At 42.1% G+C, this 18,925-nt stretch overlaps 1 protein-coding gene across 3 annotated transcripts in view; it reads right to left on the bottom strand.

Annotated features, from left to right (window-relative positions):
- The window catches only part of PARP1 (poly(ADP-ribose) polymerase 1), a 44,124-nt gene that overhangs the window by 16,580 nt on the left and 8,619 nt on the right, over positions 1-18,925 (bottom strand). Inside the window, exons 2-10 of one of the 3 annotated variants that reach the window (XM_054979451.1) lie at positions 13,684-13,846; positions 12,188-12,306; positions 11,024-11,238; positions 5,957-6,053; positions 5,259-5,375; positions 4,791-4,967; positions 3,515-3,656; positions 1,820-1,960; positions 260-499 (exon numbers count right to left, since the gene is read on the bottom strand). In XM_054979451.1, coding sequence (XP_054835426.1) covers positions 260-499; positions 1,820-1,960; positions 3,515-3,656; positions 4,791-4,967; positions 5,259-5,375; positions 5,957-6,053; positions 11,024-11,238; positions 12,188-12,306; positions 13,684-13,846 — 1,411 coding nt within the window. The remainder of the gene's footprint in view (positions 1-259; positions 500-1,819; positions 1,961-3,514; positions 3,657-4,790; positions 4,968-5,258; positions 5,376-5,956; positions 6,054-11,023; positions 11,239-12,187; positions 12,307-13,683; positions 13,847-18,925) is intronic. The other 2 variants (XM_054979460.1, XM_054979466.1) reach the window with 2 other exon arrangements.

Genomic DNA, 18,925 nt, shown 5'->3' with positions numbered 1-18,925 from the left:
ATAAACCCTAAGGGGTTTGACAAGCCGGACCACTGACTGCTCTGAGTCCCTCAATCTTAACTTCTAAGTTTATTTCCAATGTGATAAACAATCCACATAAACAATACATCATTTTGAACCTTCTAAATGTAACAAACATCATTTTGAACCTTCTAAATGTAACAAACATCATTTTGAACCTTCTAAATGTAACAAACAAAGCTGGCATGGGAAAATAGAGTCCTGTAATAAAAATGCCCTTTGAGAATGTTTTCTTCACCTTGCTCTTCCTTGTTCTTCCCAGTACTTTTTGTGTTTGAATGTCCACTGGATTTTCCTCCAACGGACACTTTGTGCTCCTGTTTTACTTCTGTGCCCCAGGGGGAAAGAGCATGAAGTGACCGAAGCTCCTCAAAGCTCTTGCTTGAGGATTTTATGTCCTGAAGGAACTCCTCTGATACAACACAGACTTGTGCCTCCTTTACTTCTTCCATTTTCTTGCTCATTTTCTCAACTTCTTCTGGAAGATTAAGAGTGGGAAAAATGAAGAGGCAATGCCTGACTCATGGTACTTTTGCTAGCGCTCGCAGCACCATAATATGTCCTGTACACAAGAGATTCCAGGTTCAAGCCAGAGCCTACCTAACAACTCAAGTAGCATGGCTGAAGATTAAAATCACTGGGATAACTGTGAGTGGATTCTCTCAACTTGTTAAAAATGATGACAGAAGCCACACAGAAACTACCACAATGTAGTTTTATATAAATTAAAAAAACACCACCATCCCCAATGCTGTTATAACCCTCCTTGAGGGCTACCAATGACATGGGATGTTGAGGAAAGGTATTTTGATTGGGATAACCATAACGAGGGATGAGTTTAACCCTCCTCCCCTTATGGTCCTGATCTGAACTAGCTCCCTACACAGCATCTATTAGCATTCTAAAAATGTTAAAAGGACCTAATCACAAATCTCCCAGCGGCTTCTAGGTTCTGACGCTTGGGATCTCTGCTAAGAGACGTACTGCCAGCCACCTTGAGAAGGACTTAGAGAAGAGGCAGCATAAAAATCTCCTAAATAAACAGGCTGTGCTATGACTAATAAGTTTGAACCAGTATGAGAAAGTTTCATAGGTTCAATTGGATGCCAAAACCTGGTGACTTATTGTAGTATGGGATCAGGACCATCATGCAGAGGGTCTCAGTACTTCTAGCAGTCACAAAGGAGGATGTGGAAACATTCCACACAGAAATTGTGTTAAATCTGCATGGGCAAGAGTTGGTGAGCAGAGGAAGCTCCTCTTCAACAGCACACACCACACATGCTAATATGTGCTCCAGTGCGTGCACAAAGTCACATCCAGTATGGTGTAAATTCAGAGGCTCTGACACCTCACTATGTTTGGGGACCTAGCACTGATAAGATCTTGCCATCCACTAGTACCTGTCAAAGAAGCCAAAATTTTTAGAGTTTAGTACTCAATACTTAAAGCGTTAAAAAATGTGTAAATGTAGGTTTTGTTAGCAGCCAAATGAATTCAGGACAAGAAGTTCTAAGGAAAATAAAATTTCAGCACAACCACCATTGTGGATTTACTGAATCTGTGAAAAAATGAGGCAGCAAAGTACTAAGTGCACAGAAACTTAATACCAGAGTAAGGTGAAATATAGTTACACTAATTAGAAGCATCTGTGTTACACTTGACACTAGTGTTTTACTTGACACTAGCATTTTTGTTATAACACATAATGAGCAGTGCAGCTCTCACTACTCTATAACCTCTCTAAAAAGTACTTCTCCATTTCCTAATGATATCAGTTAACAGCATCACCACTCACTTTGCGAGCTGATACACAGGTTAGCTTTATTCACAGAAGCTGTCACCTTTCCTCCAAGCTCTTCAATGGTACACTTGATGTCATCTTTATTCCTGGACAATTTCCCAAGGGTCACAACCTTCATGTTACATAAAGGTTTATCTAGTGGGCCAAATATAAAGAACAAAGCGTATGACGAAGAGATCATACCATGACAGCTTTTTGTAAACTTACCAAGCCATAACAGAAATACTCTCTATTTGTGGAACATATTAAATCAGACAAGAGTATGCATACATTCCCCTGACATGGTACTGCACTACTTCAAAATTAAATTGAGGTTGCTTGTTTGAAAGTACCACCTTAAATCAAGGACTTTCACTTTCAAGAAAGACAAAAAAATGATTTTTAATGAGGAGGTGCTTTCAGACAAGGATCCCTCCTTCTCATAAGTTATACAATACAGATGCACAAGAGTACCAAGTTACATTAAAGAATGCACAAAGAGTGCTTTGAGTGCTTCAGAATCTCCCCCACTTTTGGAGATTCTTGTTGAATCAATACAGAAAGTGAAACCTACAATATTTGTATATAAATATTTGAGGCTGGTTAATAAATATGATACACAGAGCCTTAGAGATTAATGGAATAACGATCCGGAGCATCTAATTTTGCCAAAGCAATGTGATAAGGCTTTAAGTCACATGTCTGTTGCTACTATGGATCTTAAGTTGCATCTTAAGAAGGATGAATGGAATCCCATCCTGGGGCATTAGAAGCGAGATCGTAGAGCTTGTTTTACGCAGCTGAATTTAAATTGAGAACATTGTGATTTTATTGCTTTTTTATTGTAACTTATCTGTTTTTATTTGTATGTTGTAATCCACCCTGAGCCCGTTCGTGAGGGCAGAGTATAAATTGATTAAATAAATAAATAAATAATAATAATCTTATTCAGCAAAAAATTATGTTTAGGGTATACTGGACACCACAGCATCTTTTTATTAAAAGTTTAAGCACAGTGTCTAACTGTTGGCAGAGTAATTCAGCATATGCTTTGGACATGTTTAGCCTTTCAGCCCTTTTGGGAGGAAGTTATTAGTCATATTAATTTTGTGTTAAGAAACTCACTTATTTTTCAGGATGTTAACGTACTGTTAAACTACTTGCTTGTCTCTTGGAATCTAATAGATAGTCAGCAGAAATGGACCCTCAGCACCCTTACAGTTGCTAAAAGACTTAAACTTTGACACTGGAAAGACAGACAAAAGCCCACTTCCTGTAAATCACTGGACTGAAAACCTTATAAACTTATCAACATTTGAACGTATCGTATATAGAAGGCAATTGCATATGGACTTATTTTTATATAGTTGGAAATCTTTTATAGATATTTATGTACAGATTTGCCAATTGTGTTTTGTACCCAGCAGTTTTCTTTTTTTTCTTTTATTCTGTTTGCTTTTTATTTTTTCTGTTTGCTCTAATAAAATAATAAATTTTAATTTTTTTTAAAAAAATGAACATTTGAATTTATTTAAATCATTTTAATGACACCTTTCCACCTACCTTAGGATCCCCAGGGTAATGAACAATCACAGCATTAGAAGAGTAAAATACCTGACTCATTAATTTACATTATCTATGTGGAGGAGGACATTTCACTCTTTGGGTAATTAAGAGTATTTTGCAGACATTCTCTTGTGGGCCACTTACCTGCTGGTGCAGCAGAGTTCTCCATTACTGGAACAGAAACTGTGGGAGGAGGTGCTGAGTTTGCAGAGGCAGTCTCTGGGGCAAATACTCTGTCCTGCCTCTTAAATTTAAATTTCTTTAGATATGTGATTTCCCGAAACTCCTGTGTTGTGGCAGCATACACAAGAGAAATTAACATATACAATGTAAGAAATACCAGAGACCAATACAGTGACCAAAGTTAGATGACTGAATTCAGGAAATTAGACCCCAGAGGCCAATTCTATGGGCCCACAAAGAAGGTGCTCCCAGCCACCCACCAATATTCCCTAGGGGGAAAATTTATCTGGTGGCTATCCACAGGGCTTGGGAGGGCATTTTTCAAAATATCTCCACCAAATTTGCAGGGGACCTACTTCTGATTGTCCTTGAAAGTCCCCCCCCCCACCAGTTTCAGGAAGATTGGACCCCAGGGGCCAATTCTATGGGCCCGCAAAGAAGATGCCCCCAGCCACTTCATTGTTTCCTATGGGGAAAAAGTCAAAGCTGACTTGCACTGCAAAAACACATGGACCAAGGTTGCTATAGCCAAGGTGCGCTCCCAAATGCAAGCTCATCCCTGGGGAAGCCATACATAACCAAACTGACACCCCCCACCAAAAAACCCCAGTGCCCCATGAGCAGGCTGACCAGCCACTCTCTACTGTTCCCAATGAGGACCAATATCACACCAGAGAATCATCCAAACTACAAGCAAACTGATGCAGGGGACTGGAATCCCCCCAGAACCAAAGTGATGCAAGAGGACCAACTTCACACCAGAAAATCACGTCCATTCCACCAAAACCAAACTGAAATAAAGGACACTCTTGCAATTTAGCCTAACAGAACCAGTGTCATTCTCAGCAGCCAGGCACTGGGTTCAGCCAGTAGGGGAACACCACAGAACAGAACCAAGCAGTACCCAGCCACAAGCATTTGCTTCAGTTGCTTCTGTTGGGTTAAGTTGCAACAGTGTCTCTTTCTTCAACCTATTCATCAAGGCCATTTGATGAAACTGGAGGTGAGGTGGGGACTAGGATGTTTTTACTGACATAGGAAAAAAACTAGATGGCAAGGGAGTAAGGTGGTTTGAAAAAGCAGAGATGCTGAAGCCAAGTATATTGTGCAAACGGGTGAGGCACAGGTGGAAATAATTGGGAGGAACAGTGGGCCTCCTTTCAAATAATACTTTCTTCAACAATCCACAAAGTTTCACATAATGTAAGAATAAATTGCCGAGAAATAAAAAACAAACCTTTGGGATTATCCATTCTTTCTTGTTGGGAGTCTGTGTCTTGGAAACACATTTAGTCCAAGCTGTAATGTCTCCTGTACAGTAGTAAGCATCACTCCGGAACACAAACTGCCCTTTGCATTCCTCACAAGGCAGCAAAGCCCCAAAGGCCATCCCATCTGCAACACGGTCCAGGATCTAAAAACAATAAAAAGGAGTCATGCTGAAGGAAACGGCATTCATGGCATTGTACCAAGACACTCACAAGCCCACAGATGTCTGCATCATCGTAAGTCTTCTTTCTATAGCAACATGAACTGCACACACGTTTCTGTGTTTGGAACCTATGGACAACCTGTGAATGGCCAATTAAGTTGCTTTCATTCCAGAATTTGATATTATTGCTGTCTTTCTTTAATTAACAAATAGTTAACAATTACCGAAAACAAGTACACAGTAACACATAAAACAGAACAGCTTTCAACTCACAGCTGATTCCCCAGAAGGAACTTCTTGTTTGTTTGCTATCAGCAGCTCTTTCAGGTCATTAAGGGAACAGGCCTTCTTCAACTCATCTTTGATGTTCCAAATCAACTCTGTCTGTTCCTGTAAACACAAAATAGCACTTTTAACTGTTTAGGTCTCTTTTGGAACAGAACTATTCAAAAGAAGGTGGTCCAACAGACCTGATGAGCAAGGGGTCTGCTTTGCAAACAGAAATGCATGACCTACGGTCAGGTATTTGCTTTAGTTATCATTTAAATGAGGTTTAATTGTAAAGGTTTAATTCTAAAGCCTACTTCTTACTGAAGTGTCTAGAGATATAAGTTTCCGTCTAGGGTGTTCCATTTCAGACAGTAAAGCCAGACCTTGGCCTCCTTCATGCTATGTTATACTATATGATTCCATTAGACAAAAACCTCATTTATGTCAGGAACAGAAGGCATCTGGAACCATCAGGGCTTCATGCTTTTAGGTAATTAAAAAAATGCTTCTGAATGAAACCAGGCCAACACTACAAACTCCTTCAGCTCCTGCTTCCTTGTTGCAATCGTGCTAATCTTTGAACAGGGTCCAGGACAAAAGTGCTACAGAAGAAGCAGGTGCCTCTGTCAGTTCAAAACATCTCACTGCCTCGAATTCCCTCCATAAAAGGAAGATGGCCGGATGGTCTGTATGAAACAAACCTTCAGCAGCTTTTCCTGCTTGGATGGTTTTTCTTTTTCCTTTTTTGGCTTCTTTTTCGAAATCACATTAGAATCCACTTCGTCTCCTTTTCTCTTTCTGAGAAAGAAATAAAAACCTTCAATTAGGCAGAGTTCCTTGAACACAGTCATTTACCAAAGCTCAGATGTTATTTTGAAGACTTTACACAAGCCATTCTTGGCTGGTTTTTTGCAGCACCATTTTCATTCTTTAGGTTCCTTCCTACTGCCCTTTACATGCAATATGTTCAAGTATCTTGGCACCCAAAAATAGTATCAAATTAAAAGTACTTGGAAGAGTTTACTTCTGAACACCTCAAGACAGAAAGAAATATTTAAAATGGTTTTATCAAATGAGGGGATCATTTGGGTTTGCAGTAACCTCATCCTTTGCACCTGGGGTTACTGATGTTTGCTGCTCTGAACGACCTGCTTAGGAAGGACTTACATGGGGCTCCCTGTTAATCACACCACGAGACTTCATAAGCAGTAAACCACATGAACTGGAGTAAGGTTCAGTTCAGATAGTTCAGGCCTTCACTATACAATCCACTGTCACAGCAATGCACAATGCAGCATGTGATCTGTGACATCTCTGGATACCACTTCTAGCTTTTCAGAAGCAAAAACCACCATAAGCAGCAGCGCATTTTTCTATCAGCATGATCACAGTAGGTACCTTACACTCTTTATAGAAACGCATATCCAGGAGAGGCAGGGTGCTTTGTGTAACAAAGATTTTGAACCGCCCCCCCCATGAAGCTCTAAGTTAGAAAGCATTAAACACTTCTGCCTATTGCTGGAGTCTTCCTTCTCTGTACCTGGTGGTAGCCTGCATCAGTCTGAGTGACAATTCCTTGCCACTGCATCACTACAGATTAGAGACAAATCCAATAGCTCAAACAAATGACTCTAGTCCATCGCCCTCACCTAGTCTAGGGCACAAGAGTTGCCTATTAGATACGGACCAGAACACTCGCAACCCTTGGTTACATCTCTATTGTGTCTGCAGTGTTTCATGGCTACACAACCAAGTATCAAGAACCTTGGTGATATGACAATAAATTACACTGAATGCTATACCGCTAAGTCAAACTATTTTCCACAGTGACCCCAGTGTCATGCTGCATTTCTGGTATACAAGTTTAGCTTCTTTTTGCAAGTATTTTATGGGACACAGTCACACTACTTAAATTATCTCCCTTGAAAGCGGAAGCAAAGTCCAGAAGCAGAAGCATTTATATTGCTAAGTCGCCACGCTCTGGCAAATCATGTATCCAGCTTCTGTTTTGTATACTACCTTGAACAAAGCTAAACACGAGCTCCAAACAGATGAACACAGAGAAGCAAACATGGAAATCTGATCCCTCTGCCATAGGAAACAGCTGACAAGTATAAACATCACAAGGCAGGAGGCTTCCTTGCTGAAGCTAGAAAGGATTGTTTGATGTCACAGTACCATGCAGTAGTTGCTTTTCTTTTACAAACCCAACACACAGGGCTCATTTCAAGGGGGAACGCACAGGAACGCAGTTCCGGCAGTTCCTCAAAGAGATCACATGTCCGGTGGCCCCGCCCACCTGACATTTTGGGCCCATTTCAGCCTGGATTGAGGCCAAAATGGCCCTGATCAGGCCTCTGTTGGGTGGTGGATCACTCTCCCACTCACCAGTGGCCCGATCCTGACCATTCTGGGCCCCTTTTTGGCCATTTTTAGCCCCTTTTGGCCATTTTGGGCCCAATTTCGGCCCTGAATGGCCAAGATTGGGCCAAAACAGACAGGATAGATGATGTCAGGGGTGTGTGGCATATGCAAATCAGTTATGCTAATGACACTTCCAGTGATGTCAAGGGGTGTGGCGTATGCTAATAAGTTATGATAATGAGTTCCTCCAGCTCTTTTTCTACAAAATGACCCCTGCCAACACATCATAGCTCAAATAAGCTGAGGCCAGTCCACACCACAGGATTTGACAAACCACCCCAGGTTCTTTTAAAAGAAGTCTCTAGATCTCATGACTGAGGTCTTATTTTGGTTTACCTTTTGAAAAAATAAACAAAATAACCTAAAACAGAGTAAAGTTTAATGAAATTATGTTTAAGGGTTTTAGAAGATCTGTTTAAGCTTCCCCCTAGCCCTCATTTTATTGTCATTCTCCAATATCTAGTATTTAAAATTACTGAAACATGCAGTGAATATTTGCCTGTGCGTGAAGGCCTAGAAAAATCAAATGGAAGTCTGGACTGTACTCCTGGTTTTCAGTTTACAGGCCTGCTTGTACTGGAGAAGAGGTGTGATCGTCTGCACTTTTTAAAAGTTTAGAAATGCTGTACAAATAGCTGAAGGACTGTTAAGGGTTAATTCTTCACAGAAACAGGAAGCTTTGAGTGACAAGCTATTCCAAGGAATCTGATTGGATAGCATGAGCTGAACAGAAAAACACTTCTGAACTGTATGCTGGGGAGAGGGGAGTCTGATTTCAACCCTTGCTGAAAGGCATCAAGTACTGACAGTCTGGAGATTCAGCCCTGACTAAGATCAGTTTAACATAGTCAGGAAAACTGGGGGAAAGTTGGCAAGGAAGTTTGGAAAGTAGGTGAAGACTCCCATTCGGACCAAAGAAAGGGGACAGATCTTCTTGTAAGAAGAAATCTCCCTACTCAGTCAAACAGGGAGGTAGCTCTGAAGAGTAAAGAGAAACCTGGTCTGGGGTGGTTAGAAACTGCCTTTGGAGACCTTGTGTGTGTATTTGTGTATTTGTGTGTTTGTGTGTGTGTGTGTGTGTGTGTTATGTGGTGTCAAGTCACCTCCAATCTATGGCGATCATCCTGCATTGGGCAGGGGGCTGGACTAGAATGTCTGTATGGCTCCTTCGAACTCTGTGATCCTAGTCAGTTAAAAACTCAAGATGACTACTGGTGTTTCAGGAGAAAGGGTTTGAGTACTGGAAAGAGGGTACCAGCCCTCTTAAAACCAAAACAGCGAGAGAATACTGAAAGAAAGTGTACTAGTGTGACTGGGAAAACACTGGAACAAAAGCCCTCAACATAAAGATTTAAGTAACTGTAAGGAGCTTAAGAAACTCTTACTACTCCTTTTCCCTTTTATTATTAAGCTCATATGACCAAAGGTCTTGAGCATAAAACCAACACATCACAACAAAACAAAGTTACAAAACATAACAAAACAAGCAAGAGCAAAATACAGAACAATGAAATACATGTATTTCAAAGGTCTAGAGCACATTAAGTGAAATAGATGAGCCTAAACAATTTCTTATCTAGCCAATAAAATAAAACTCATTTTAACAAGGTTTTTAAAAGACTACTATAGCCAAACGTTTGGCAACAGATCAAGTTATTTCTGGATCAAAGTCTGCTAACAATAAAGATACCACCCAGAACCCAGGAAGAAGTTGATATTCAGACAAAATAGGGGCAATCCAAAAAGCCCTGGTCGCAGTATAACAAAAGGTGGTCTACTGCCTCTATTGCACCAGATACATAACCAAAGAAAAAGTGTGAAAATGGAATTTTAGCAAATCGCCCTCTCAGTTCTGCTCTCAGTAGTTTGAAACCTAAGAACTAAAGTCTGTGCATGTACTGATTTTACCTCAGAGTTGTCTATATTGAGTTACCTCAGAAATGTTCAACACCTGATTTCACCTGACCTTTCCCCTCTAAGTGAAATAAAATATTTTGTTATTTTTGAATTTAAAAATGCCTCTAGTGTCATTTAAGTTGTTTAAGTCAAAAAGAGGGAAGGAGAGCATCACAAGGCAACCTGCTTAACGCTGTGGACTACATCATCTAGTTCCCATTAGTTACAATTATCATATTCAGGGTTTTTTTTCTGGGAAAAGAGGTGGTGGAACTCAGTGGGTTGCCCTTGGAGAAAATGGTCACATGGCTGGTGGCCCCGCCACCTGATCTCCAGACAGAGGGGAGTTTAGATTGCCCTCCACGCCGCCGAGTGGTGCAGAGGGCAATCTAAACTCCCTTCTGTCTGGAGATCAGGGGGCGGGGCCACCAGCCATGTGACCATTTTCAAGAGGTTCTGGAACTCCGTTCCACCGCGTTCCTGCTGAAAAAAGGCCCTGATCATATTTCAGGTACATATGATTAACCATTTAACATATCTATTATACACAACTGGAATATACCAAACTACCACTGCTTCCTGTGAAGTTTGCACTGCCCTTTGTATACTTCAAATAGAAATTGATACAACTTTAGAAATAACAAAAACTGAAATAAAATTAATTTCATCTACTTTACAATGTGGCATTCTTACTATGATACATTTGACCACATTTTTAAAAAATGTGAGACAAGCATGAGGCTCAATGGGTTATATTCTTAACATGCATACTCTCAGGAAAACATTTCAGAATTCTACCAAGAGTCTATGGGATATGTAAAAGAACTCCAGAAGCCAAATTCTTTTGGGCTTTGATTTCAATATTATTCAATGATTCTGTACTCTCCAACAGTAATTCAAATACATTCAGGGTGGGTTAGGCCAATGTATATAAAAACTTACAGAAAGAATGTTTACCAAATAAGGGTGGACCTCACTTGGTGATGGGAATTTTTTCCTCTGCAGTATTACTGAAGATGCTAGGGACCTCAAATGGGGGTGCTAGCAGCAGAAGCCAGGCACTTTACTCCCGTTCTACCAAGACAGCAGGCAGATAGAAGGAACTGCCAGATTGAAGACAACAACTGCAACAACTGCAGATGGCCACCTGAACATGATCATGTGACTTAAGGAACCAATAAAGTCCCACCTGGTCTGAGTTCTAAGTTTGAGCAACTTGTCACTCTGTACAGGAGATCTTCACTCTACATGTAATCTTCTACAGAGTACCTGGAAACCTCGCCTAAACTTGCTGAACTACCAACATGCCCTCTAGCTGCCAGCCCTTATAATACTTGCCAATCTCTTCCCTGAATGGAATGAAAACTTGTTTTGTATTTACTTTCTGACACCAGTATTTTGCAATAATCTGATGCACAGGTCCAACAGTACAAGCTCCTGCTTCTTACCCATCGTTCTTGACAGCTGGCAGCTGCTTCTTCAGAGTCTCTTTATCTTCAGCATTCAAGAGTCCAAAGCCGAGTAGCTGGGAGGCACTAAAGGTAGCAAGAAAACCCAGATCTGCTCTGCGGCTGACAAAACAGGCTGGGTGGTACCAATTGTCAATCATTCCCAATTGGGGCTTTTCAGGGTGCACCATTTTCTTTGAAATTCTAATCTGGCCCTGAAGCAGAAGGAAAAAAAAAGAAGAGATTGTGCAAATTTATGTACTACAGTTTTAGGAAAGACTTTAAAACAGCATCTTTTTATATTTCATTATAACAAAAAAGGAATACAGAAAAAAGGGATAAAGGAAGGGGACAAGAAAAACAACTACAAAGCTGTGTGCTACAGGGATTATTAAAGTAGAGAAAGATAAAAACATGGCAAGAAATTCAAGACGAAGGAAAGAAAATACAATGGCTGATATATTTTCAGGCAGTTTCCAGAATACAAGAAGCACAGAAGGAACTCAGAGGACAGTTAAGGAATCTTACCAACTTTGAGAAATTAATCATGCAGAAAAAGGATTATTAAAGTACATAATACAAAATCATAACCTTTAAAGCTGTTAGAATAATAATTTAAACTGTTTAGTGTATATATTTTCAAATAAACAACACATACAGCATTCAAACCTATTTCTACTCCTTCTCTTAAAAAAAATCCATTATTTCATTAGTACCACTATCTTATCATGAACAATAACAGTAACAATAACAATGCTAACTTCTTAATACAACTAAATATTATAACCTTTAAGAGTGTTAAAATAATATTGGGAATTCAAACCTATTTCTACTCCTTACCTTAGAAAATAAAAAGTCCTTATTTCCCCTATCCTGTCATTACCATTTACTTATATATTTCTTAATAATAACAATGTTGACAACACCTTTTGTTTTGTAACATACATTTATGTATTTTAGAGTCAGAAACACCAAAGACATTTTACATTTGGGAAGGTTATTCCAACCTTCTACCTGAGAAAATGATAGGCTTCCTGAAAACAGACAAAACACTAATGCAAATTGTATAGAATGTTTTTTTTAAAAATCTCCAAGTAGGTGTCTGTCTTAAAACCGAAAAATTCATGTGAGAGGTAAAAAAAAAAAAAAGAAATAATTGCTTACCTTTTCTATTTTCTGGTCACAGCCTTTGCAAGTACTTCTGTTGGACTTTGCGTATTCTGCTGCAAAATCATTTAAACTTTTTTCAGCTTTGCCGCCTCCCTCTTGGTCACCAGCTTTACCTGAAGAAGAAGAAATTACTCCAAGTTCTGATTTAAGGCATCACCTTGGACAAATTACACATGAACAAGCACATACATATGATGAACAAAAGTGGTTTTAGTAATGAGAGCCCATGTATCAAGCAACACAACATTAACAGTGAAGAGTTTAATCTTGGACAACACAGAATTAACCAGCTTCTAGTAGCTTACTAGAAAGCTTAAAAGGTACTAAATGGTTTTTATTTATGAAGCAGATACTAGGTGGCCACAGCAACAATAAATCCAAGAGTCTCCAGGCTGAAAACTTCCAAAGATGCATGGCAACCATAAAGTAAAAAGGGCCATGAAAACGACAAGGCAAAGTATGCTGTTGAGTTGCAACTGATTCCTGATGATTCAAAGCCTGAAATGAGCCAAAGCAGATTTGCCATTGCCATTGCCTTCCTCTGCACAGCAGCCACTGTCTTCCTTGGTGGTCTGCCATCCAAGCACAGACCCTGTTTAGATTCCAACCTTTGATAAGATTGGGCTAGTCTGGGCTATGAGGGGGGCCTCACAGAGGGATCCTCCTAACGTGCCATGTCACCATCACTAGGCACCAGGATGTGTAATGCTGAGGTTCTGCACGCACAAGGCAGCGTATGCCCTTTTAAGCATTTAAAGCTGCCCTGTAGAGTGTTTCCACAGGTCTTCCACAGGACTTGAAATGGCTCCCGTCGAACCTAAGAAGTTTTTGAACACAGAGCAGTCTCAAGTTTCAAATGTCTGAACAGTAAAAGCATTATTATCTGGCACTTGATTATTCAGAACACTCAGTTAACTAGCATCACCCAGAAGACCAGTGCCCCCACCACCCTGGAGCATTTACATGCCCCACTACCACCTCTCAACCCAGCTGGATTGAGGCCTGCTGTTATTTATTTATTTAATCACATTTCTAAACCACCCTCCCCGTCAGACGGGCTCAGGGCAGTTTAACAACAGATTAAAAACAGTAAAAACATTATAAAAACATGTTGTGCTCATGACAGCTGGAGCTGCCAGCAGATGCCATCCTCTGGCCCCTTCTTCTCCCTCAGCCTTCCTTGAGCTGTCAAGAGCCAGCTCTGCTAGAAGGGTCCTGGGCAGCTGGCTTCCTTAACTGCAGTCACGCAGGATGGGAAGAGTGCTGCCAGGCACGGCGGCTGTCATCATGGAGTTCCCAATGGGATGTGGTTTGGTTGCCACAGATTTCTCTTGCTATGGGACCAGGCAGAGCAATAGGTTCGAGTATCCAGGCACATTTGATTACTGACAAGTCCCATTCCTCAGGAGTGCCAGATAACAGAACTTTTACTGTATTAAGGCTGAGAAGCAAGGGGCACCTACTTTAGCCATCACCAGAGATTTATCTACCTGTTGCAGAGCCACCAGTCTCTATGGTTTTTTTAATTTTCTCTTGATCATCCCATCGCAGTTCAGAAAAGCCATCCACGTCAGCATGGGATATAAGTCGAGCCCGCTTCCAGAAACAGGAGTAATGGTGCCAGTGGGGTACTTTACCATCAAACATGGGAGACTAGAAAGAAAGGCAATACTCAGAACACATGTATATATACAAGCACACACATTTTGCAAGGAAAGTTCAAATTACATCTCTGTGTACAAGGGCCTCTCTATTAACAAGAGTCACAATTTCACCTTGCTAGTTTATAGTTTCTACAATATGTTTTTTATTTTCTCGACCATATTCACAGGATAATTACTTCTGCTTAAACATAATTCAAGTCCCATTCTGTGTTCACCAAGGAAGGATTCATATATGTTTGTATGCTTCTATGTGTTATGGCTCAGTTACTCAGTTGTTGATTAACTACTGCTGAAGGTGTAGTTTGACTGCAAGTATTGTAACCAAAATCCAGTTCACATATTCACTAACCTGGAAATCCCATACTCATGTCCTCCACTAGGTATACACTGCAAAATCTTTATCAGGCAAATGCAGACATGAACATATATCTAACTAATGTCTGCAATCATGTGCTACACAGATTACCTTATCTGAGCAATGGAATTTCTATCTTTTATCTTGCCTGTTTCCCTAAGAAACTCAGGATGGTGTACACTGTTCTGCATTTTGCCATGAGGTAAATTAGACTGATGCAGTGAACTTCAGGGCTAGATGAGTATTTGAGCTCACATCTCTCCAGTCTCTGTTCTGTGCTTTAACCACTACACCACACTGGCTCCAGATAGGTGGTTATAGAAGATGTTTGGAGATATCAAAATTCTGCCTGTGGTGCTTGATCTGTGATGGCTGCTTCTCATAGTCAATATTTGCTTTGCATTGTGGCCACCAATGATCACCATTCAAGTATTAACTCTGAGGTATTAAACTAAGGACACAGCAGAAATACAGCCTATAAATTAGGAGATAAGGGCCTGATTAATCCATTCTCAGGCTACCCTATTAACTACAGGAAAAATAGCTATGTCCTCTCTAAAAATCTGTTCATGTGACTGGAGGTCTCCTTTTACTTGAATAACATCTTGCAAAAGGACAACACAAGCCAGTTTGGTGTAGCAGTTACGAGTGCGGGACTCTAATCTGGAGAGCCAGGTTTGATTTCCCATTCCTCCACTTGAAGCCAGCTGGGTGACCTTGGGCTAGTCACAGCTCTCTGGAGCTCTCTCAGCCCCACCCACCTCACAGGGTGTTTTGTTGTGGGGTTAATAATGACATACTTTGTAAACCGTTCTGAGTGGGCATTAAGTTGTCCTAAAGGACGGTATATAAATCAAATATTGTTGTTGTTGTAATGGGACTCTGTACTCAGGAGTCAGAGTAGATACACAGTAATAATGGCAAGAGATCTCCTGAGTAACTGTAGTCAACAATATATTATGTGTGACCAGAATGCACTGAAGGCAAGTAAAGCCTAAAGCTCTGTGAAACAAGCTGTCTCCTGTCAAGGCCCTTGAAATACTACAAGAAGGAACATAATCTCATTTAGCTGATAATGACTCAACAGTGAAAACTAGGTTCCTTCTGATGTATTGTCAATAGCACTGCTGAGGGTAGAGACATATTCTATCCTTGCTATAGGGATTTCAAATGCTCTAAATAGCTGAACAGGAGCCCCGTGGCGCAGACTGATAAGCTGCAATACTGCAGCCCAAGCTCTGCTCACAACCTGAGTTCGATCCTGGCAGAAGCCGGGTTCAAGTAGCCAGCTCAAGGTTGACTCAGCCTTGCATCCTTCCAAGGTCGGTAAAATGAGTACCCAGTTTCCTGGGGGTAAACTGTAGATCGACTGGGGAAGGCAACGGCAAACCATCCCGTAACAAAAGTCTTCCAAGAAAATGTTGTGATGCGATGTCCCCCATGGGTCAGTAATGACTCGGTGCTTGCACAGGGGACTACCTTTACCCTAAATAGCTGAACACAGACCAGCAACCTCTTTGTGACATTGTTTCCCATATAATAGCTCCTTTGATCCTCTACAGAGACGAGAAAGAGATGCCTTCTTCAAGCCCTTACTCAACAATGTGTCATGAATATAGCTAAAAATATAGGAGAACAGTTGCTGGATATGGCAAATAAAGTCATTCATGATGCCATCGCACACAGAAACAGAGCTAGACCGATCCCATAACTAGACAGGCTACAAAGGGATTCTAGAGGCCAAGAACAGAACAACCTTGGAGAAGAGCATGAAACAATGGAGTAAAACAGTTTTATGGCCTTGTGTAGATTAGAACAGCTGTCTAACTCATATGAATATATACAAAGGACTAAGGTCCAGGATGTCTGAGAACGGCAGGAATGTCTAACTTCACAGAAGCCAGAAACAGAATAGAAATAGGATGTATGTATTGGTTGAGGGCAAAAGAGATTCGTATGTATGAGAAACTTGTAATCACTAATTTTACATAGCCTTTGTTAAGAGGTAGCAAGAAATAAGAGTTTTTATATTTTTGAAGAAGATATTTCAAATATGGATAAATTTGTCTGATGTTTGAAGCTATAAGATAGTTGGTTAGCCAAGAACGTGCACTCCTTTAACGTGGAACAGATATAGCTATTGTTAAGAGAAGATTTTGAAATCCTATGCATATGACAAGCTAAATTTATAGGGAGCTTCTTCCTAGAAGGGGCTCCTTGGCCATGACCTTCATGTCTGTGAGTAAGATACTTTTTTGGACTCATGTAATTGCTCTCTTTAATGGTCTTTATAGTTGTTATAATGGATAGTACGGTTTTCTATTGAGAATGCTAAATAATCATGTTGTAATAAAGGCTTAGAATGGAAGCAGAGATTCTATGATAGTACTAACTGTCCGGAGTCTGAGGCTCAGCCCCCGGACTTACCAGGAAGAGGGGATGGGAGACAGCCGAGGGACAACTACCCAGACACCCCAATGGACACCCAGGGCCAGTGCGGACCAACAATAGAAGGGGGGAAAGAGGCACCCCAGCAACAGGAGGGCGGAGCAGCTCCCAAGCCCCAGAGGGTCAGGTGGGACAGGTGGAAGTCAGCTAGCCCCATCCTCCGGTGGGAGACCAGGGGGCCGGTCAGGGTGAGTGAGGAGAACCATCAAGAGGGAAACAGACCTGAGATAGAAGGTACAGTGAGCAGGGGCAGCCAGCCAGCAACCTTACCGGCAGGGGAGGAAAAGCAGCAGCGGAGACAGCTCAGGACCACGCCGCAGCTTCCAGGCAAGCCAGGACCAGGAAAAGCTGGGAGCAAAGCCATCCCAGGTATGGCGACCTGAGGCACTCAGCAGGGAAAGCTTGGCAGGCAGCCAGGAAAGCACAGCTGTGGCTGATCAGAGCAGACAGCAGAGAAAACACAGGTGTGGCTGCCTGAGACATTGAGGGCTGTGGCTAGAATGAAGAGGGGGCGTGGCTGGGGGAGGGGGAGGGGGAAAAGAGGGGGGAGAGAGGGGGAGGGGAGACGATGAAGAGAAGGAGTAAGACCAACAACTGGATGGAGACAGCTGTTGTGGAAGGCAGCCGGGACTATGTCAGGTTGAAGGGACCTGCGAGTGGACTGTGAGGGTGAGGTATACCCCTCCTCCTTCTACAGAGCGGGATCCCGCATATTCCCTGAAGATCCTTTAAGGCTGAAGTCAGGCATGTTGGCGTCTCACAGGGCAGCGTCTATGGCAGAACCTGACACTAACAACCAAGGCTGTTGTGTAAAAAAAAAAAAAAACGGGCTCTAGCAAACTGATTTGGCAGGCCCCTCCCAGTGACTCTCAAAATGTCTGGAAACATCTATATGAAAATCTCTTTTAAAAAATCTCTACTTTCCTCTCTTCCTGGGACAGTTGCCTTTTCCTCGGTGCCTCTCCTCCCCGCACCCCTGCTGCTTCCTGGGACCAAAAAGCAGCAAAAACTTACCTCTGGGAGGGCAGAAACTGGCAGCAGCCTTTGGTTAAGTAAGCACTCTCGTGTTTGCACCCAAAATGTCACGGGGGCAGCTTGGGTCCATGTCCCCTTTTTAAAAGTAGAAAAGAGCAAGAGCCCAGTAGCATCAATAAGACTAACACAACATTTGTGGTATGGTATGAACTTTCGTGAGTCACAGCTCACTTCTTCAGATACTGTGAAGTGAACTGTAACTCACGAAATCACATACCCTACTACAAATTTTGTTAGTCTTTATAGGTGTTACTGGGCTCTTGCTCTTTTCTACAGCTACAGACAGACTAACATGGCTACCAATCCTGATCTAATCCCTTTTTAAAAGGCTCAGATATGTGGGCTGCTCAGGGAACGGCAGGTGCCGGAGGTGGCCAAGCAGCAGCGCCTGTTTCCAGCATCCTCCTCTGCAGACTTGGTTTAAAGCTCTTCTTCCCCTCTAGAGGGTAAGCACCCTTTGTCTCCCAGTTCTTCCCCCCTCTTGGGGCCCTAGGAGATCATTTCTGCAGTCAGGGGTGGCGGGTCTGTCTCAGGAGAAGCCTTGTTGCCTAGACTGCCCAAATCCTGGATAGAACCAAGGCGCCCCTGGACTTGGGGGGTGGGGGGAAAGCCAGGCTGGCTGTGCGATTGGGCTGCTTTGAGCAGAGGCACCTTGCTGAGGAGCCACAGCCATTGCACAGATTAAACACTGGTCTGAAAGGACAGCATACCTCAAAAGGCATGCTTGGGCGCTTGAGCCGCAGAGGGGACACTGGTGTGGCTGAGCTGCTTGCTCCCTTTTGATCAGAGACACCAGCCTTGGAGCCCTCCAGAGGGTCCATTCACACGTATTTTTCTGAGCTCAGGACACCGTCAGTGCCTGGGTCCTGGCTACGCTACCCCTCCCCTGGCAGGGCCCCTCTGCCTCTTAAATGCTGCGTGCCAGTAACACCCCAGCAGGCGTAGCTTCGCTTAGTGTGGGGGTGTAACTCCCCCCCCCGTCCACGTGCATTTCAGAATGAAGCATGAAAAATCTGGAGAACCAGGTTTGATTCCCCACTCCTCCACTTGAAGCCAGCTGGGTGACTTTGGGTCAGTCACAGCTTCTAGGAGCTCTCTCAGCCCCACCCACCTCACAGGGTGTTTGTTGTGGGGATAATAATAACATACTTTGTAAACCACTTTGAGTGGGCATTAAGTTGTCCTGAAGAGTGGTATATAAATCAAATGTTGTTGTTGTTAAAAATACAA

The sequence above is a fragment of the Eublepharis macularius genome, chromosome 1 (assembly GCF_028583425.1).
Source record: "Eublepharis macularius isolate TG4126 chromosome 1, MPM_Emac_v1.0, whole genome shotgun sequence".
Taxonomy (NCBI): Eukaryota; Metazoa; Chordata; class Lepidosauria; order Squamata; family Eublepharidae; genus Eublepharis; species Eublepharis macularius.
This window is presented reverse-complemented; position numbering and strand designations above follow the sequence as displayed.